This window comes from Lepidochelys olivacea (genome assembly GCF_965140295.1).
Source record: "Lepidochelys olivacea isolate rLepOli2 genome assembly, chromosome: 7".
In the NCBI taxonomy this organism is placed as follows: Eukaryota; Metazoa; Chordata; order Testudines; family Cheloniidae; genus Lepidochelys; species Lepidochelys olivacea.
In genome coordinates, this window is record NC_140417.1 from 94,583,747 (window position 1) to 94,605,661 (window position 21,915).

Here is a 21,915-nt window from a genome sequence, read left to right on the forward strand (position 1 = left end):
TGAAGCATCTCGATGCAACAGATACAGACGTATGCAATATCACTGTTGCTATTAGAAGTTGACAATCAGACTCTAGAGCACTCCTAAATACACATACATCCTGGATAAGTTTAATCACAGGCTTCGGAACTAGACTGTGATCCAAGGTTGCACTGTTGCCCCAAGTATATCAAAATGTACACGTATGGCAATACTTGTGCTGAAACCAGGTAGCTATTAAGAAATAGTTCATGTGTGGCAGCAAATTCTAATAGACACACCATTACCTGATCTCTCCTCTGTTAAACTGTGTCATCCCAATACCAGTTCTATTATGGCCAGTTCTTGTGTTCATATCTCCTAAAATGACAATGTGAAGTTGGGGTGACTTACTAGATACAATGTCATCTAACATGCCATAAAAAGCCTCTTTGTCAACATCAGACCTTGCATCATGTGGCGCATATGTACTAATAACTACTGCACGTCCTATCTTCAGACAGAAAATGGCAGCAATCAAATATGGAGAACAAGCTTGTCAAGTCAGTAGTGTAGGTTGCACCCTTGTGTGGCCAGAATCAGAGCAACACTGGTATGCCTATCAGATGTATCCCAGACATGCAACAACTGAAAGATCCGACCACTATGAGTCAGAGCTGTGCTCTCAGTGTTCAAATTCCACAATGTTTCCTGTATAACATGTATATCAACATTAAACCTTCCAATTTTTAAGCCAGGAGAGTTGTTTTTCTGCCGACTCTTAATGATCAAACATTCCACGATCCTGTCCTCCGTGCAGAACAGGACATACCCTCTTTATATCCAATGCTTTCCCCAATTTCTGATTTATGGAAAACCCACCAACATATGGTCCAAACCCTCTGCATGTAGTAGAAGATTTAGATGAATCCTGATGCTTGGCTCTATTGTGAGTAGCAGATGAAACTGCCAAACTTTTATGTCCTTTTCTTGTGTGTCAAATGTGGGAAGGTTTTATGGGGATGGCTTGCCAGGCCATCACCCCACCCTCACACTTTATCTGGGCTTGGGACTAGCACTAGGAACAGGGAACTTAGTGTTGTGGTTCATCCTTCCCTACCCTAGCAGATGAAGTTAAAGACTAACGTGTGTGAAACCACAAACTGCCTTGTCTTCGCTAAAATTTCACCTGGTGTTAATTAACTTGAGTTAGGTAACTTTTTTCCTAGAGAAAACACAGTCCTGCACTGGGAAGGAGGAGTGGCTCTATGGAGTCCACTTCTACTCCTGTACTGCTACCTGTGAGGTAGGTAGTGCAGGGGCATAAGGGGGTGTTTTGCTAGACCACAATTTGGTACTACATAAATATATACAGAGATTTTTTACTTATGTAGTTTTTTTGCTTTAATATTTTCTTTGAGGTTTAGAGAAATAAAAGAGACAGGGACATACGATACTCAAAAGAAACCAAACTTATAGAATGCCATAAAGACACATTTTTGATTCAAAACATATTAACATTGAACATTAGAAGCCTTATGTACACTTAGGAATTATTTAGTAAATTTCTCTAACACTAACACTGGATCAGCTGCCTTTAACAGGAACTGAGGATGCTTAGCATCTTTCAAATTGGGTCTTGATCTTCTAACTTTCCCAACAAAGGAGAGCAAGCAGGTAAAGTTACATCTTAAGAGATTGTTTTCCTCCAGAAAGTTATGAGCCAGTGAAAAGGAGGGGTTATAATGAAATCCCTCTTATACTCCAAAAAACTATACTAGAGCTTATAAAAAGACCATGAATCTGAAAACGCACAGACCTGCTGCTCCAAAACTCGTACATAAGAGGACTGGAAAAAACAGACTCCTTAATGAGAGCTCGTTGCGTTTAACGTCGCTCCCTGAGGTGGGGGCGGAGGACGAGGGGAGATGTTGCCATCTGTTTCATTAACATTTGAAATCAGTTATACAAAATGTCACGGCAGCTGATGAAATAAAATTATAAATAATCGCTTGCACTGACTTTTACCAGCAAGAAAACAAAGACATCGCCAGAAAACGTTGTGAAATCTGTGAACTGGCAGGCACAGAGAAGGAGGATCGCGCACTCAGTACCGGTGATACATGCAGTGAGTGTGGGACACAGCAGAAGTGAGCACACGAGTGTCACACATACAGTGAAGGCGCGATAGTTACCCACAAACAGTGAACGTGAGAATCCGTCGCCCTCATAGCGCGTTGCCGTTACACACACAGCGTCTGGTGCGCGCACACACACACACACACACACCGACAGTCACATGCCTGGCGCGTGCGAGAGCGGGACTGCGGCTCCGCCACACAGCGTGAGTGTTACACACCCGCAGCGTGAGTGGCCGTGCTCCGCGCTGCAGCAGCGCTTCCCGGACTCCGCGCAGCAATAAGTGCTTCCCCGGCTCGCCGCCCGGCTGCGCAGCCAGCTCCTCCTCCTCCTCTTCCTCTTCCCCTCGCCGCCCCGCTTCGCAGCAGCAGCGGTACCCCCAGCCGTGTCAGGTAGAGCCCCGGAGCGCGGCCTTGGTGCTAGGCCCGGCCGGAGCCAGGGCAGGAGCGGCGGCTCAGCGGCGAGGAGAGCAGCCAGCGGGCGCTGGGGAGGGATTGGCCAGCAGGCGGGAAGATGGCGCCTCCGCCGGCCGAGGGCTGAGGGGCAGCTTCCCCTGAAAGGGGCGGGCGGAGGGAAGGAAGCGAGCAGAGGCTGGTCTCTGGTAGTGGGGCCGGGATATGCGGCAGCGGCTGCTCCCTCTTCTCAGTAGGACTCTGACCTCCTTGGTGAGCCTCGGTGCCTCCCGGCCGCCTCTTCTGCAGCAGTGGCTCCGCCTGGCCGGGTATGGTTGTCGTGTGTGGGGCTGTGGTGGGAAGCCCTCGTCCCGTTCGGGGGTGGGGTTGTGGGCCCTCTTCTGTTGTGTAAGAGGCTACCGGGTGGCAGGAGATGTGTTGTTGCCCCCCGTTGTTGTGTATGTGTAACAGGCTGCTTGTGATCTGGGAACTCATGAATCAGCATTAATGTGTCCGCCTGGTACTAAAAGGGATGGAGGCCCAGGGGGAATAGAGTCTCCTAGAGATGGGGATTAGGGTGGTAACATCCTCCCCGAAATGTGTCTGCAGACTGGGTGGGATTTATCAAGCTCCGAGGGAAGAGGAGAGTTGGAAGGTCCTGAGAGAAGAGTAGTTTGGGGAGTGCTGGGAAAGGGTAGCCAACTAGCTAAATGCGGGACCGGATCACCTTTCTGCTCTCCTCTTGTGTGTATTGTGCTGGGGTAGACTCTATGTGCTTTAAGGAAGCTGGTAACATACCTTGTATTGTTGAACTGGTCATTAAGGCCTTAATACTGCACCACAGCATGTTGTAAAACATATGTAAATGCATTTATTGCTTCTTGATTATTTTATTCCAAATAGGTCAACATTTAGAAACAATGACATTCAGTAGAGTTGGGAGTCTTATTTCTTATACTGAGAACTGTGCTCTTATTTTAAAAATCAGGGTTCAGGGCACACTGGACTATTGTGGTATAATGTTATTTTCCCCATATGAATTGTGTTTTGCCAAATTGTAATATTTAATGTTGCATAACTTGTTACATTTATCTACAGAATAAACAGGATATATGTTTCAACAGAAACTAGTTGTTCTGTTGTCAATGTTAGTATTTATGGGACTGTTGATGGGAAGGGCTTCTTCACTACATAACAAGATAATTGCTGGCTAGCATGGCATGGAATTAATTTTAATACTTCTGTGTGAGTTCTGTAGTTTAGATAGCCCAGTTCCTGATCTTTTCTCTCAATAAAGATGTTTGAAGTTTGCTATCTGGAAAGTAGACTGTCTAAAGCAGCTGTTTTCTTTTAAACAATGTTGAGTGGCTGCTGTCAATGTGTCAAATTTTAGGTGTGATGTTATCATTCATAGTTATTTATAAAGCACCATAAGTGCGTAGAGTACTTTATAAAGCACAGAAAAGGATATTCTCTTTCCACAGAAGAACTTACATTTGTACACAAATGAGAAAACATGGAGCAACTGTTCAAGTGCAATGTAAAAAAGATTCATAGAGGAAGTGAGCCTTAAAGAGGGATTTAAAGGAAGGGGGAGAGGGCATTTGGCTAATGAGAAGTGGAAGATTGTTTCAAGAGAAGGTGGAGACCCAAGAGTGGGAGAAGTAGGGGGAAATGAGAACAGATGCAGTCTGGGGCAAGATTGTGCAAGTAAAGGCGAGGAGCTTGAAGTTGATATGGTAGAAAACAGGAAGCCAAAGAATATTTAGAGAGAGTTTAGCATGTGAAATGGTTGGCAGATCTTTAAAAATCCACTTGCCCACAGTGAGTAGGAAACACTTCTGGGCAAGTATCATCCACTTTTACAGAATGTAAGGTTTCACTTGTGGTGGAAAAAAATTCTATTCATCATAATTACAAAGATAACCTACCAAATATAAGCTAGTTCAGTGCTTTTCTGAGTGTGTTTTTTATTTTTTTAAGACCAATAACTCCAGTGTTTCTCCTGTTACTGATTCATCTGCTAACCTACCCTAGAGTTAAAACTTACCAGAACTTGTCACTTTTCACTCCTTGTGTTGGGAGCCAGTGGGCAGCAGTGAAAGGGACAAGAACCAGGTCAGTTTCTTCTTTTGAAAGCTGAAAACAGTCACCCAAGCCTTTCACTGGAGGAGAGGGATCCAAAACAGAATGGAGGGTAGATCAGCAGTGACTCTTCTCTATGCTACCAGCCTTACAGCAGGAGATGGTAGGATGGGGGAAAACAGAGAGAGTGCTCTCCAGCAGCCAAAAAGTGCTTCCAACTTCAGACACCTACTAGCTGGAGACTACAAAAGATGGAGCTCACAGATAGGACCCAGGGACAACACCCTAGAAAAAAATCCCAGCACCTTTCCCTTTCCCAGGGTCAAGGATGGGGATTAGGAAGGAGACTCGAATTCTCACTTTAAACCCCTTAGTCATCCTTACCTCTTTGTCATCTGTCTACTACTTGTTTTTCAAGATTTGTGTATGAACAGTTGGGTGGATAGGCTAAGGGAGTTTGGAATGGGATGGATGAATGGGTGTGGGTTTGCTGATGGATGTGACGGAAAAGGAGAAGTTGATCAGAGATTTGAGAAATTGGAGAGAAAATATGGGGGAGGAGATAAAGAGAGGGTAGGACAGATGGAGGGAAAGAGAAAACATGACAGTGAAACAGAAGAAAAGGTATATTATGATCTATTACAGGAAGAGAAAGTATGTAAGTTCAAGAAACTAGCTGTAGCAAATTACTAATGATCTTTTAGGTCCCAGTCTTGCATGCATGCATGTGTTCAACTTTATGTATGCGAGAAATGCTGCTGACTTTAGAAGGGCTCCTGGCTGGACAGAGATCTGCCTGTGTAGTGTCAGTTATAGAATCAGGGCCTATATAGATAATAGACCAAAAATGAGAGCATGAATAACACTTTCACATTAAATCTTTTCTCCGCTCATCTTCCATTTAAAAAAACAAACCATCTTCTTCTTATGCATCCCACATTCCCACCTCCAAGCCTTGTCCAGATTCTCACTAACTTTCCATCTTTCTCTCCCAATTGTCCTCTAATCCTAAACCTAACCCTTTTATATATAGTTATTCTCTATCCCATTAATCCCTCCATTAGACCTCCTAACCACCTCCTTCTTACCTTGTTCCCAGCACTGAAATCCTCTCTCTTAGGGCAAATAAAATCCTCTCTCACTTAGTGGTACTGATATCAAGGCATCTGCAGGAACAGGGCTACTTTTCTCTATTGGTCATGTCTCTCTGGCGTATAGGGGCTTCATCCTGGGTAGGACTCAACAGTACATGAGGTGGGGTGTCACTTTGGGCCTAGTGCCATAAGTAGCCCCCGGGTCTGTGCGGGGTCCAGGAGGGGAAAGTGCAAAAGAAAGGCTGTTCACTCTGTGTTACCAGCAGTGTAACTCCTGTTGCACTGAGCTGGAAATAAATCAGGGTCATTTCAGGTTATTGTCTAAGTCACCGACTATAAATACTTTCAGAGCACTTGGGCTATCACATTCTGGGATGATATTTGTTTCTAATTTCTTTTTGATAGCATTGCATTAGATATAATGAATGTGTGTATTTTTATTTTGAGGTGTTAATGTTTTAATAAAATAGAAAGTTTCATGAAAAATATTTTCAATTCAACTGGGGCTAGACAGAGATTGGTTTAATGGTTACTATATCTGGAAATGTATGGCATGCTGCTGCTAATGGACAGGTTTGTGCTCTCAGCCTCTATTCCATCTAGAGCCTGCCATAGGCTGTGGGCTTTTGTATGCTAATATGACAACACTTTGTATTCGTAATACGATATATTTTGTGTTCAACTTGTTTAAAAGTTGATTCAGATGGTTTCAAATTTAAAATAAAATTAACACAATTTGTTTCTGAGTTATATTGAATCATAATTATAATTACCTACATTAGCAATGCCAAAAAACCTGTAGCTTTAATACTGAAAATGCTTTACTTAAAATGTTGGTTTTACTAATAATAAAGTATGTTTGTAATTCTGCAAGATAGCACATAATAAGTAAATTATATTTTATGTAATTTTTGCTGGAGCTCATGAGCATTTTTTTTTTTTTTTTTTTAATGCATGGCTAACTTTTGTAAATTGCTGAGTCTTGTAGATATGTTGGGTTTGTCAAAGATCTAATGTTACAGGCAGTTGTTTTAGGAGGATTACGCTGAATAATAAGAGTTCTCCTTTAGAATCTAACTAAAGAAGAAAATTCAGGACAATTCTTTCCATTACCCCTCTCCCCCTTTCTCTTCTGAAGGCTCTCAAATTCTTCATCTTGGTATACTTGGGTCAGATTCTCTCACCAATTCTCAGCCTTTTTTGTACTTGAATTGCTTTTTACATTTTAACCAAAATGTTTGTTGATAGCAAATAGTTCATACTGAATATACTTTATCTGATTTGTGAAGTCCATCTATAGCAGTTTGCACATTTAAGAGCTTCTATAAATAACCATCTAATCAACATAACTTAGGCCTGGTTAGAAGCCACACTGTTCCTCACCTACTGCTTCCTCTAAAACTGGCCATAATCTTTTGACAGTTATTTTCATTGTGATTTTTTTCCTGGGACTGATGATGAGTTTATACCTCTGTTCAAGATTGGTGCAACTATTACCTTTTAGCCAGTCATCTGGAACCTCCTCTTGCTCCCATACCTTTTTATATATATTTTCCTAGTGTTTTGATAACACTTGTCCAGTCAACGTTAGCATCTCAAATGTTTTGTTGTCTATTTCTGCCCACTTCCAACTGCTTTCCCATTTTCAACTGCTTCACTACTCTTTTTGTTTCTTCTTCTGTGAGTGGTTCAAGTGCTGACATCTGTTCTGCCTTGCAAGGTGTCCTGTTCATCTAGCATGTCTAGAATGTTTGCATTTGGATGAATTAAAGGGTTCAGCAGTTTGTCAAGATGCTAACAACATAAAAATGGCCATACTGGGTCAGACCAATGGTTTATCTAGCCCGGTGTCGTGTCTTCCAACAGTGGCCAATGCCAGATGCTTCAGAGGGAATGAACAGAATAGGGCATTTATCAAGTGATTCATCTCTTTGTACAGTCCCAGCTTCTAGCAGTCTAAGATTTGGGGACGCACACAGCATAGGATTGTGTCCATGATCATCTTGACTACTAGCCGTTGATGGACCAATCTTCCATGAGCTTATCTAATTCTTCTTTGAACCCAGTTATAGTTTTGGCCTTCACAACATCTCCTGGCAGTGAGTTGCACTGGTGGAATATGCATTGCATGAAGAAGTACTTCCTTATGTTTGTTTTAAACCTGCTGCTTATTAGTTTCATTGGGTGACCCCCTGGTTCTTGGGTTATGTGAAGGGGTAAATAAAACTCCCTTCACTTTCTCCACACAATACTTGATTTTATAAACTTTTTTTTTTTTTTAACCAGTCACCCAGTTTTGTGAGATCCCTTTGTAACTTTTCGGAGTCAGCTTTGGACTTAACTATCTTGACTAATTTTGTATCATCTGCAAATTTTGCCACCTCACAGTTCACTCCCTTTTTTTCAGATAATTTATGAATATGTTGAACAGCACAGATCCTTGAGGGACCTTGCTATTTGTCTGACCACTTATTCCTACCCTTTGTTTCCTATCTTTTACTGATCCATGAGAGGACCTTCCCTCTTATCTCGTGACAGCTTACTTTGCTAAAGATCCTTTGTTGGATCTTCTCAAAGGCTTTCTGAAAGTTCAAGTACACAATATCCATTTGATCACCCGTGTCCACATGCCTGTTGACTCCCTCAAAGAATTTTAATAGATTGGTGAAGCATGGTTTTACCTTTACATGTTTTACCTTTACCCTACGATTTCATGTTCATCTATGTGTCTGATTATTCTTTTCATTGGTATAATTTCAACCAATTTGCTTGGTACTGAAGTTAGGCTTACTGGCCTGTAATTGTCAGGATCTCTTCTGGAGCCTTTTAAAAATGTTGTTATATTGACTATCCTTCAGTCATCTGGTATAGAGGCTGATTTAAGCAGTAGGTTACATACCGCAGTTACTAGTAATTCTGCTATTTCATCTTTGAGTTCCTTCAGAATTCTTGAGTGAATACAATCTGGTCCTGGTGATTTATTACTGTTTACCATTTCCCCCAAAAATCTCCTCTATAGACACCTCAATCTGGGACAGTTCCTCAGGTTTGTCACCTAAGAAGAATGGCTCAGGTGTGGGAATCTCCTTCACATCATCTGTGGTGAAGACTGATGCAAAGAATTCATTTAGCTTCTCTGCAACAGCCTTGTCTTCCTTGAGTGATCCTTTAGCACCTTAATTGTCCAGTGGCCACACTGATTGTTTGGCAGACTTCCTACTTCTGATGTACTTAAGTTTTTTGCGTCTTTTGCTAGTTGCTTTTCAAATTCTTTTTTGGCCTCCCTAATTATACTTTTACAATTGACTTGCCAGAGTTGATGCTCCTTTCTATTTTCCTCAGTAGGATTTGACTTCAATTTTTAAAGGATATCTTTTTACCTCTGTCTCTCTTTTAATCTGTTAAGCCATGGTGGCAGTTTTTGCTTCCCTTACTGTTTTGTTTTTTATTTTATTTTTTTAAATTTGGGGTCTGTATTTTGTTTGAGCCTCTATTTATGGTGTTTTTAAGTGGTTTCCCTGCAGCTATATTCATGTCTTGGACCAGATCCTGTGTGTCACTTAGAACTAAATCAAGAATTGCCTCTCCCCTTGTTGGTTCCAGGATTAGTTGCTCCAAGAAACAGTCATTAATGGTGTCTAGAAATTTTATCTCTGAATCCTGTCCTGAGGTGATGTGTCCAGTCAATATGGGGATAGTTGAAGTCCCTCATTATTACTATGTTTTTTATTTTTGTAGCTTCTCTTATCTCCCTGAGCATTTCACAATCACTGTGACCATCCTGGACAGGTGGTCAGTATTATGTTCCCACTGCTATAATGCTCCTTCTATACATTCAGCATGTCTTTGGCATTTATTGTCAGTTCACTGGTTGCCTTTCTTACTGTTACAATCAGGCCAACGATGCATTTCCATACAACTTAATCTTTTGTATATTGTTTTCATATCTTGTTTTCTTGCTGACTCCTGTAGTTGTTGAGCCTTTTACTTATCTAGTCTGTGATTTCTATACCACTTTGCACGATGCTTTTATTACTTCCATTATCCCAGCATTCTTGATTTGTTTACATTTTCCTGTAGTATTCTTGTTTTGTTGCTTGTCCAGCTTTTCCTTGTTTGCTTATGCCTTCCAATAACCTTCTGTGCTGTATTTTGTATTGCTGCATTGCATGAAACAGACATCAGAAGGCTGGAAGCAGTAGAGATGAGAGCTCTTCAGAAAATGGTAGGTGTAAAGTGGAATGATTTTAAGAGAAATGAAGTTAGAAGTGATGTGAAGTCCGGGTATGGGATTGGATGTAATAGAAAAGATTATGATGGTGGGGACACTGGAGAAGACACAGATGATAGAATGCTAAGGAAAATAATGCAAATATAATCAAGGTCAGTCAGACCTAGAAGCTGACCACAGACTAGATAGTGAATCGTTTATGTGGACGTGACCGGGATGGACTTAATGGAGGAATAACCCAGGGACAGGAATGAATGGTGAAACTGTACTACTCTCCATGACTGTAAAGATGCTTTGGGATGGTAAACAAGAAAATAAGCAACTGTTTGTTTTTAATTTTTAGACAACCTTGAAAATGGTCATTGGTGTCCCACTTTCAAGTGCCTCTTCATAATTTATTCCATTTAATTTCCAGCACTGTTGTAAAAGGTGCAATGAGATATATTTGGAGATTACATTAAAAATATTGGGAAAAGACTAGTTTCACGTTTGCCACTTTTGATTGCCTGTAGTTTTAAGGTGAACTTGGATAAAGTTTATTTACTTACATTTGAGTGTGTGCTTAAGATACTCAGTTTGGTGCAGTTTTAAAAACAGATGTGAAAACTAGATTAGGGTGGTAAGTAATTTGTTTAGTTGTTTTGTTGCCTCCTGTGTCTGTCAAATCTGAAATTAAATTGTGTAAATTCTTTAGGGACTGATGGTAAAAGTGATGAGAGTTTTTTGGTTAAATTCCCTGGTGTAGACATTGCCCTTTACTTCTCTGGAAAATTATGTGGCGTCAATGGGAGGTTTGCCTACTGCAGACTCTCTCACTGAGAAGTAAATTTTGAATTGTGGCAAGAGGGGAACTTCCTCAAAATGCACCAGATCAGCACTAATTTCAAGGTAATGATCATCCCCAAATTTAGCTTTTTGAAACAGTAGAGTACATTGACTTCTGGGTTAGATATATTCTCAAGAATAAAATTAGAATAAACATTCTGATTTTGTAAAACCAGAGTTTTCAGTTTATAATTTTTTTTTTTTTAGTGGAGTTGATGAATTATACTTACTAATTATTGCAGAACTTTTTGTGAGGGGTGTTTGCCAAATGATATCAAATTTTATGATGAATTCCTGCTAATTCCTGTGGGCAGAAGAGTCTAATATATGTTCAAAATTTTGAACAGTTTGCATACATTTTGATAACAGACAATATTAGTTATTTAACTTGAGCTTAGCGTGATATTGGGGAGTTAGGTAAATTCTTTGACCTCTGAATTTAGGTAAGAGAGCTATTGAAGCTATGGAAGTGTAATATCTTAAAGAATCCTAATTCCCAAATTTGCAAGAAAGAAGTAGAAAATCATATGTTAACCAGGGAATAAGGGGAGCCTAATAGCTTTAGTGTACATTTGAACTAGTGATATAAGAAATAAGGGTAAAATATTCTGCAGCATCCTTTATAATAATGTTCTGTTATGTTAGTTTGCTTTTGTGTGTGGAAAAGTACTCCAATTTTATTCCAATTTGTTATTAGAATTTTATTTTTCTGTGATGTCAGAATTTTGATAAAACATTTGATTGTTAGTTTAAGAAAATACTTAATTATTAACTCATTTTAACCAATCCCGTTATAGCATGCAAATGAATTGAGGGAAGGTGAAGAGAGGAGGCTGATTATTGGATGACATACCTCTAGTGTCACTATTGCATTGGTAAGGATGTCACAATCCTTCCATCTGGTGATGATCTGTTCCAAGAGCACTAGTGGATGTGTGAGGTAAAGGGGCAGGAGAAAAGACACACAAGAGAATGGGGATCTATTCTAATATCGCAGCCCCACCAGAATATAATGAGTTTTTCAACAAATTCTCCAGAGCATTCAATTCAGCACTATCTTCTCTGTAAAAGAGGTGAGAAACAAATTCACCATGATCCCCACTGGCTGGGAGACCTGCTGCTCAGAGCCTTCTACTGAAAACACCCAGCTCCTGAGAGTGTCACGCCAGGCACTGTTGGCAGAAAATGTAAACGTAGGTGGATTAATGAAAATGCAGCGAGTATAGACTAACGATGGAGATCTAGATAAATTAAGAACATGGGCAGGTATTGGCTCATCATAAACTTCAATCCATGGCAACTACTGGGTAATGAGATCTGGAATAAAAACATAATGTGCATATATAAGGACTACAAACACAGTTTGCAGAATTTGGAACAGATGAAAAATTTGGAATTGATAGTAGATCACAATCGTGATCTTTATATAATGCCAAGGACACTTTTGGAGCTCAAATAATAATTGTAGTGCATTCAGTGTAGTATAGTGGTGTACTCAAAAAGGGTTATGAAACATGAGCTGAAAAAGCAGTAACAAAAATTGTGCTGTTTGTTCATCAGTTGATATAGACATGGTTTGAGTATGGTTCAGCACACCAGAGAGATGCATTTATAGTAAAACTGATTGTCTGAAGGTCTCAGGGAAACCCAAAACCTGCAGATAACTGGAGGAGCTCACTGAGCACAGACTTCAAAATCTGAAGAGCTGGCATCCCAACTATAGCCATTCAGCTTGATTCTCTAGAGCTGATGATTGTTTATAGATGTTCATCTGCCTCAGCAAGACTTGTGGGCTAATGTGTAGGGCCCTACCAAATTCATGGTCCATTTTGGTCAATTTCACAGTCATAGGATTTTAAAAATCGTAAATTTCATGGTTTCATATATTTAAATCTGAAATTTCATGGTGTTGTAACTGTAGAGGTCCTGACCCAAAAGACAGTTGTGGGAGAGTCACAAGGTTATTATAGGAGGGTTGCAGTATTGCCACCCTTACTTCTGTGCTGCTGCCTTCAGACGTGGGTAGCCAGAGAGTGATGGTTTCTGGCCGTTGGCCCACCTCTGAACGCGAGTGTAGAAGTAAGTTTGGGAAACACTGGTCTCCCCAATGAACTCTGTATAGTATAGGATAAAAGTACACAAAAGACCAGATTTCACAGTCCATGACGTGTTTTTCACAGCTGTGAATTTTGATAGGTCCTTACTAATATGGCTTAAACATATACATCCTGTTGATCCAGCAGATCTTGAAGAAAATTTTGAAGCCAGTGCTCAGCAAGCCATTACTCTTGGCTATGCACCAAAATTTTTGCATTGTTGTCAAATGCTTCTGGTAACTGGGTTTCAAATACTGTAAATGAGGTTTGACTATACTGGCTAATGTGCCAACTGTATTTTCATTTAAAAATTGTTTTCTAAAATAACTATAGATTGACATAGGTATCACATGCAGTTTAAAAATTAAAACCCCGGTCCTGGAATAAGTTTTTCACAGGTGGACCTCAGCAGTCTCTCAGAGCCCCATTGAAATCAGTGAGGCTCTGTGGGGATGCAGAGGTCCACCTGCATGGATCTCATTGCAGAAAAAGCACCTTAAAGTATACCACTTGCTTTTACTTACTTGTAAAATAGAAATCAACAGGTATTTTTCCTCAGCACCTGATCTATTATACTGAAGAGGGCATTTTGGTGAGAGGGGGACATGAGTACTTTCTGTATCCCCATCATTGAATGTGAGCCTGCTTTCCGCTCAGCCTGTTCTTTGCATTCACCTGTTATACTGCCCTCTGTTTAGGTCTTCTCCTCACTTGCACTTTTTGAGCAAGCACCACAATTCCCAAAATGCTGTACAAAGGAAAATTTCTTGCTGCTGCCTGTATTTTGTTGGGCCACTTGATGCTGGTATGGTTTTGTGGCAATACTATGAAAGTATCTTAATTTAAAAAATATTATTTTAAATTATTTAGAATGAGTCTTCTCTAAATAGCTAAGACATTTTGTGGGTCATATCGTTGCTGCTCAACTTAGTGGTGGTCATACCAGCAACAGAGATATTAGCTTAATACTAGCATCTTAAGAGAGGAATCAGCACTTTGGAATTGGGCAACTTACCCAAAAGTACAAGTGAGGGGAAAGAGGCAAGCAAGTTTTAGAAGGGCAGACAGGAAACCTGTCTTCTAGAAGGAAGCGTAGGTTTGATCTGAAAGTTTAGCTTGTAAAATGCTTTGGGATCTTTGGGTGAAAAGCACTGGAGAAGTACCTGGTAGTATTATACCCAGAAACAATCTTAAGAGAACATTAAGGTTGCACAATAAACCATTCATAACTAGGGAAATGCCATTTCACGCCTTGTAATTTTATTCAATCTTTTTTTATTTACACCGATTTCATTGTAAAAATGATCAGACATATTTCCATTGCCTTTGATTTGCCATATATGTTTTCTTCTCACCAAAAGTTATATTTTAATAATTTATTCAGCACCCAGGAGGCTTAGTATTCTTGGTGGACAGCACTTGCCTCATCATATATTTCATTTGTCTTTTTCATAAGCCCAAGTCTGTTGACCTTCCAGGCATTGTGGGGGAGGGAGAGGAAACTATCTATCTATTCTGTTTTTTAACTCTGAGTTGGGTTTGGTGCAGCAGACTATGTTTTGGGTGTGTGCATGTGGCTTTTTTTTTTTTTTAAATGGTTTTATTTCCTATCCTGCTTAAGTGTTAGGGCCCAAATTCTGCAAACCCCAGCATAAGTACAACTTGCTCTTCCTAGTAGGCCTATTGATATGATGAGTAAGGGCATGCAAGATCAGTCCTTTGATTTTGATTTGAAACTAACTGTTTTGGAATGTGGGGGTGGGAGAAGTAAGCCTAACTGTACCCAATTTTGCTAAACTAGAGCTAGGTTGTGAAGGAGATAGAAACAGAGAATTGGAATTATGACAGTATACTCTGTGGTCCTTCACAAGGTATCAGTTGAAATGTATGGGATTTCACAGTGGGCATAGCATTTCATGAGTCATCATTGTAGATGACATGTTTCAGAGTGGTAGCCGTGTTAGTCTGTATCAGCAAAAAGAGTCGAGGAGTACTTGTGGCACCTTAGAGACTAACAAATTTATTTGGACATGCATCTGATGAAGTGCGTTTAGCCCATGAAAACTTATGCCTAAATAAATTTGTTAGTCTCTAAGGTGCCACAAGTACTCATCGACTCAATGTAGATGAATCATTAAAGCTAATGATAAAACTTCATGACTTGAGGGTGTGGGTTCAAAATAATAAGGAAGTAGCAGGTGACAAAAAAAAATCAGGTGTATTATCAAACACAGGGTAGAAAGTGTGTGGAACACACTTCCAAGGTTAATGCACCAGTAAGCAACCAGCATGTTGAAGTCTGAAACCGAATTAGACATACATTTAACTAAAAAGGATAGAATGCAAAATGTTTATTAATTGAATAGTTAAGGTGAAATCCAGGGTTTCAGGAGCCTCCTTTGTTTTTCTATATTCCCTGTTGTCTGGCATAGCAGATTGAACTGATGTTAAGTACTGTTTGAATTTTCAAGTATTTAACAAATAGAGCAGTATTGCTTTTATTTAAGAGGAACCCAGTTGCTGTGGAGCATTTCTAATTAGTTCTGTAATTCTGTGAACGAGAAGTCAGGTTTTTTGTAGCAGTCTGTTTGCATTATAGCATAGCATTAATAATACTGAGGCATAACAATAGGAATTACTATACTGGATCAGACCAGTGGTCCATATAGTCCCATATCCAGTCGTTGACAAGTGGCCAATAGTAGCTGCTTCATTTCAGAGGATGACCTCGTGCAGTAGGCAATTATGGGATAACTTGTGAACCCTGAGCACAACAAGCTCAGCCATTGTACAGGATAAAATTTGGTAGATAGTTTAGTTTTAAACTAGAATTTAGACACTGGGATTGCGATTCTTGTGTGTGTCAATACTTGCATTTGATTGTAACATTGATATTAGAATGAAACTGTTTTATAATTTGTAATGTGATAGTGCCTGTTTTGCTAGTAGAAATGTCTACATTTTTAGAAAGCAATCTCCTCCTACGCGCTTGCAAGAGTTCATGTTCCTCACTGTTGTTTAGAGGTATACTGATTCTAATTATTCTCTTCTGATGCTTTCTGTATTCAGTATCTCTATTTAAAAATATAGAGTAGTAAAGTTTTGCCCTTATTTAAGGATACCTCATTACTTATTGTATAAAGCTTTCAAAGGGAGTGGAGTAAAGAAGGTTATGTTTTCGTAAGTTTCAGGTATTTCAACATTTGCTGCTCACATTGTTGCCTTACTTGACTGAGCGTATGTCTACACAGCAAGGAAAAAACCCTTGGCTGGCCCATGCCGGCCAACTTAGGCTCGTGGGGCTCAGGCTGTGGGGCTGTTTCACTGCTTTGTAGACTCCTGGGCTTGGGCTGGAGCCTGAGCTCCGGGACCCTGTTGTGTGGGAGGTGTTGGGGTCACCCTGCAGTGTAACCCAGGCTGGTAAGAGCCAGGGTGTGGCTTGCTGGCTGCAGCATATCCACAGACATAGCTGGGAGTGACTTGTATGCTGGAGGTTGAGAGCAGTCCAGACTGGAAGCTACAGCAGCAAAGCAAAGCATCCCAGGTTTGAGAGCAGGGATGACACAGCCAGTCATTAGTCTGGATTGTACCCTTGAAATGTCACAGTAGTAAAATCAAATCTAATCATTAATAGCTCCAGTGAGGGAATCCTAATCTTTTTGTTCTCGTCAAAAACTATGCTGACCATCTATCAAATTTTACCTTGTGTAAGAATGGCTTGGTTCTGATCCTTTTTTTATTTTATTCAAAATAAACTTTTGATTCTTATTGTTCAAAATTTAATTATTTTTACAAAATATAGTAGACAGAAGGGAGAAATAACTGATTCTAAGTTTGCTAATGACAACAAGATCCTGTTTTTTAATTAAACACACACACAAAGGCAGTATTTCTAGGATAGGTCCCCTGAAATTTTTACAGTTCTTCTGGGGCAGTCTCTATGACCAATTACAGTGAATTCAGTGGTATTAAATGGTCTAAACTTGCAGAATTTTTGGCTCTTGAATTATTAATTTTTTCTGATCATAACGTATACTTCGCCTGTAATACTTTTAGCTGTTTTACTACATTAGAATTCTACTTACTGAAATAAAAAATCCACCACAAGATGGTGACCTGGACACTGAATAATTTGAGGATTGTGGATTTTCCACTGATGTTTTGAAATGGTTTTAAAAACCCACCACTAAATTAACTATGAAAGCCTTAGGAGTTTCCAGGTGTTATCAAACTTTTTCATATTGCAAGCCATACTGTAGTAGAGAGTCTGATAGACAATCTCCCCTCTTGTTTTCAGTCATGTGGACCACCTTCCCTCCATATGTAATCATGTAACATTTATGTGACAGCAACAATTGCTTACAGTGAAAAGTAATATTAGAAAAAATTATATATTTTAGCTGTATTTTAATGCAATGTTTAGCATCTGGAAACAAGCAGGATAGAAGCACCATATGAAAAGCCAACTTTGTGGTCTACCAGCAAGTCCTCTATGAACCACAATTTGGGAACACTGGTTAGAGTCTGGAGTTTGGAAAAGAGGAGGCTATAAAGTATATCTTATTGTGCTGTCTGTTGCCCATTTAAAAACACTTTTCCTATTGAACTGATCAAGAGATGAGGAATGTAATTTACTACTTGTTAACCATCTAATAGTGTAATTAGTTTACTTTTTTCCTCCCAGAATATATTAAATATAATTTTGACTACTCTTGGCTCACTGAGTTTAGTAAATAAAGTAACTTAAAATCATACAAAATATAGACTGCATTATATGTTGTCTTAAAACCTCTCATGTAATGTCTTTGAAAGGCTCAGTTGTTCGGTTCTGTTTTCCTTTCTGCAGATGTGCTGTGTTGTTTTAAGTTATACGTCAACTTATAAGGGCTATTGAATTTAAAAATGCTCTCACAGTCTCAGCCAGGATATAAATTGGGTCTATATTTCCAGACTTTTGACCTGGAGACATAGTGTCTCATACAGAATTAAGTTTTCATTTTGAGGAACCTCTGAACCCTGAAGTACTAATGATGACCGTCTTTTTTTGTTCTTGTGTAACTAGAAACATACAGGTTTCAGAGGGGTAGCTGTGTTAGTCTGTATCAGTAAAAACGAGGAGTCCTTGTGGCACTTAAAGACTAACAAATGTATTTGGGCGTAAGCTTGCGTGGGATATAACCCACTTCATCAGATGCATGGAGTGTAAAATATAGTAAGCAGGTATAAATATACAGCACACAAAAAGATGGGAGTTGCCTTACCAAGTGGGGGTCAAAGTGGATGTGACCCATTTCCAGCAGTTGACAAGAAGGGGTGAGTATCAACAGAGGGATGGGCCCACATCCACTTTGATTGGATTGGCCTCGTTAGCACTACAAAAAGTAATTTTCCCTCTGTTGATATTCACCCCTTCTTGTCAACTTTTGGGAATGGACCACATCCACCCTAATTGAATTGGCCTCCCTAGCACTGACCCCCCACTTGGTAAGGCAACTCCTATCTTTTCATGTGCTGTATATTTATACCTGCTTACTGTATTTTCCACTCCATGCATCTGATGAAGTGAGTTATATCCCACGCAAACTTATGCCCAAATAAATTTGTTAGTCTCTAAGGTGCCACAAGGACTCCTCGTTATTAGAAACATACAGTAAAGGCCTTGCTCTAGAAGGCCTAAGAGCATTTGAATCATTCCGATTCTGGAGGTGTTAACATTCACCTCATTGTGATGCTCATAGTATCACCTTCAGCTGCCCACAATATTTATTACACCTGTGGTGTAAATTACATACGTAGCTGGTCCCAAGGGTACTGTTCTGTCGAAGGGTGGTAATCTAGATGAATGATGACCTATACCACTTTTTCCTTTTCCATACCAATATGGCTGTAGAAAGGGGAACTTTTAAGTTGTTTTCCATGTAGCGGTATTTTATTTAAATAAGCACTGTAATTTTCACCTCCAGAACTTCATTTCTGAAGTCTTTTAATATTCTAAAAATATCAGTTGGTATGCACAGATCACAAGAGAGCTAGTTAAAATATTATATGCTTTTATAAGCCGAATGGTATTTCACCTAATAAATGTCATGATTGAAGATATGGCACAGTAAATGTGTGAGGAGCTACATAATAATATTAGTCATTTCAGTACCTTATAGTATACAGTCTTAAAGCTTCTGAAAATAAATGAATTTGGCTTTTGTTTTAGTGATGCCCAATGTGAATTGAAGACAGGAGCAGCAATATTGTCAAACCCTTGAAATTGCATATATTGTGCTTCTGATGGAACTGTACTTACAGCAGTTTTTACCATAAACAAATATTTATTACACAAGCTCATCATATCTGGAGGCTTAGGCTCAAATCTGGTTTAGCTCCCAAGCGAGTTTAGTTTGCTAGCTATTGACCAGGCTCTGGTCACTTAACAATATGTTGTGCCACAGACAAAAATGTTGTTTGTTTGACATTCTCTCTTACGAACAAGCCCTTCACTGAAACATTAATCTTGTAAAGCAGCATTAAGATTCATTGGCAGAGTTACATGTGGAAATTTACTACCTGACTGCGCTGTGCTGGCTTCAAACATTACTCTCTCATTTCCCATTTCTGTGATTGCTTTATTTAAAAAGCATGTAGTTTCAAATAAAATTGAACACTTTTTAAAAATCAAGATTCATGATTGGGATGTCTCGTGTTTTTACTTTTGCAGTTTACCTGGATTTGATAGCTGCTTTCAACTACCTGAGAGGTGGTTCCAAAGAGGATGGTTCTAGACTATTCTCAGTGGTCGAAGATGACAGGACAAGGAGTAATGGTCTCAAGTTGCAGTGGGGGAGGTTTAGGTTGGATATTAGGAAAAACTTTTTCACTAGGAGGGTATGAAACACTGGAATGCGTTACCTAGGGAGGTGGTAGAATCTCCTTCCTTAGAAGTTTTTAAGGTCAGGCTTGACAAAGCCCTGGCTGGGATGATTTAATTGGGGATTGGCTCTGCTTTGAGCAGGGGGTTGGACTAGATTGACCTCCTGAGGTCCCTTCCAACCTGATATTCTATGATCTAAAATTTAAAACAACAAGAGAATGTTATTCCAAAATCTCACTTGGTGTTGAACATTTCAAAATATTGCTGCCACGCCAGGAGACTAGTTTAGTTTGCTGTATCTCTAGAACTAGTAAACTCTAAAAGCAGTTTTTAAGAATTGAGGCAGTTGAATTAGAGCAGCAACCTGGGGAACAGGAAAGGTTGGATTTGTTCCTCAGTTTGCCAGTGATTTACTGTGAAACCTTGGGCAAATTATTTAACCCTTCCCTGGCTGCGTTTTCCCATCTGTAAAATTGAATTAACACACTGTTCTGGAAAAGTGCTTTTGAGATCCTAGGATCAAAGGCAGTCTATGACAGCATAATAATAGTCTTCATGATAGTAAACATACCTATTATTATTACTTCATGTTTTTCTTTTGATTTTAAGTATAGATTTTTGTAAAGTTTCAATATAAGTACAAAGATATTTAAAATAGGTTGAAGATGGATTTGGCAAGATTGCATTGTAGCCTTTCATTTTTTTTATTATAGTTGAATAGGGTGGCTGATGTATATCTTTGATAAGATATTAATTTTTTTAATTACTGTGAGAATGGAAGTTACAGTAGATTCTGTGATGTGATCCAGTCCCATACGAAGTCTCCTGATTTTAATGGGAGTTGCAGTTCCTTAACATCTCTCTGAATCTGGACCATAATTCGGCATACAGGACAGGTTTTAAAGGTTCTGCACAGGGAATTAGGTTTTCCTCACAATTTATCCTTTGAGATAGTTAGTTAAATATAAATTAGGAATTTTAATTTCTACTATTTTCTTTTAGGCTTCAGAAGAATACTCATAACAAAATGAGCAATCCAGCTATTAAGAGAATAGCAAAGGAAATTATCAAATCACCTGAGGATAAGCGAGAATATCGTGGATTACAACTGGAAAATGGCATCAAAGCAATGCTCATCTGCGACCCCACCACAGATAAGTCTTCAGCAGCACTTGATGTACACATAGGTATTTAATGAACTTATTTCGTATTCTGTTCCACTGGCTTTGCATTGCAAATAATTACTGCAGTACGTTTCTGTGAGGAAAAGGAATCCGACCTACTTTCAGTGTGCCACTAATTTCAGTGTTTTAGTTGCAAATAAACCAATGGTACATAGCACAAAATATGGTAGCATTTACAGAAGTTGTTTTCAGCAGGTTGCACAGCCTTCTATTATTGGGAGTTCCAGTTTTATTTCTCCATATATCCTGTTAGAAATTATTAGACCCAGTTAAATTTTCCTGATGTAATATATGCTCAGTCAGTGCTCAGACTTGTAATTTTAACCATATGATTACACGTTCTGAGGGAGCCATTTTTTTAAAAAAAAAGGGGATGGAGAAATCATTCCGTCTTGCTTTATCTACCATTCTAGATTTTTGTTTCATGCATGTTTGTTGTAATGATTATGGGCAAGAAAAGCAGCATAATGTGCCAAGAGGAAAACCTTAATCTCTGATATGGCAGTGTTTGTCTACACTGGAACACTCAGGAGAATTAAGGTGAATTAACTAAAACTGTGAAGTTAATTTGCACAAATTAAAGTTCCTTTAACCATCATGTGGATGCTCCCATCCAGAAATAAAGTGGCTTTAGTTCACTCTCTTAATCTGGAGGATTACAGAGAATTAAATCCTTTTTCTTCTGAATGAGAGCATCCACACACAGTTTTAAATGGTCTTAAATTTATGCACATTAACTTTACACCTTTAGTTAATTCATCATAACTTTCCTGAGTGTGTTCCCATGTAGACAAGCCCTTAGAGTGTTGACATAAAGTGCCCAGGGTGAAAAACAAAGGCAGTTATTCTGCTTCCGACTCTGACAGTAACAGAAAAGCAATCTTTTCCTACATCTGAAAAGTCTAAGATATTTCTCTGTTCATATATCATAGCTTTCAGGAAAGATGTGTGTTACAAATCAGTGTCTAGACTTTTTCATATCTACACACTTCAGAGAGTAGCTAGCTAGCCTCACCAATGTTGAAATCTTATACTGTGAATTTCAGTTT

The 21,915-nt window shown here is 39.3% G+C and overlaps 1 protein-coding gene across 4 annotated transcripts in view; it reads left to right on the forward strand.

Moving 5' to 3' along the window:
• Positions 1 to 1,461: 1,461 nt before the first annotated feature.
• Positions 1,462 to 21,915, forward strand: part of IDE (insulin degrading enzyme) — a 99,476-nt gene continuing 79,022 nt past the window's right edge. The window contains exons 1-2 of one of the 4 annotated variants that reach the window (XM_084634121.1): positions 1,462 to 2,818; positions 20,685 to 20,869. In XM_084634121.1, coding sequence (XP_084490247.1) covers positions 2,715 to 2,818; positions 20,685 to 20,869 — 289 coding nt within the window. In that variant the 5' untranslated portion in view covers positions 1,462 to 2,714. The remainder of the gene's footprint in view (positions 2,819 to 20,684; positions 20,870 to 21,915) is intronic. The other 3 variants (XM_084634118.1, XM_084634119.1, XM_084634120.1) reach the window with 3 other exon arrangements.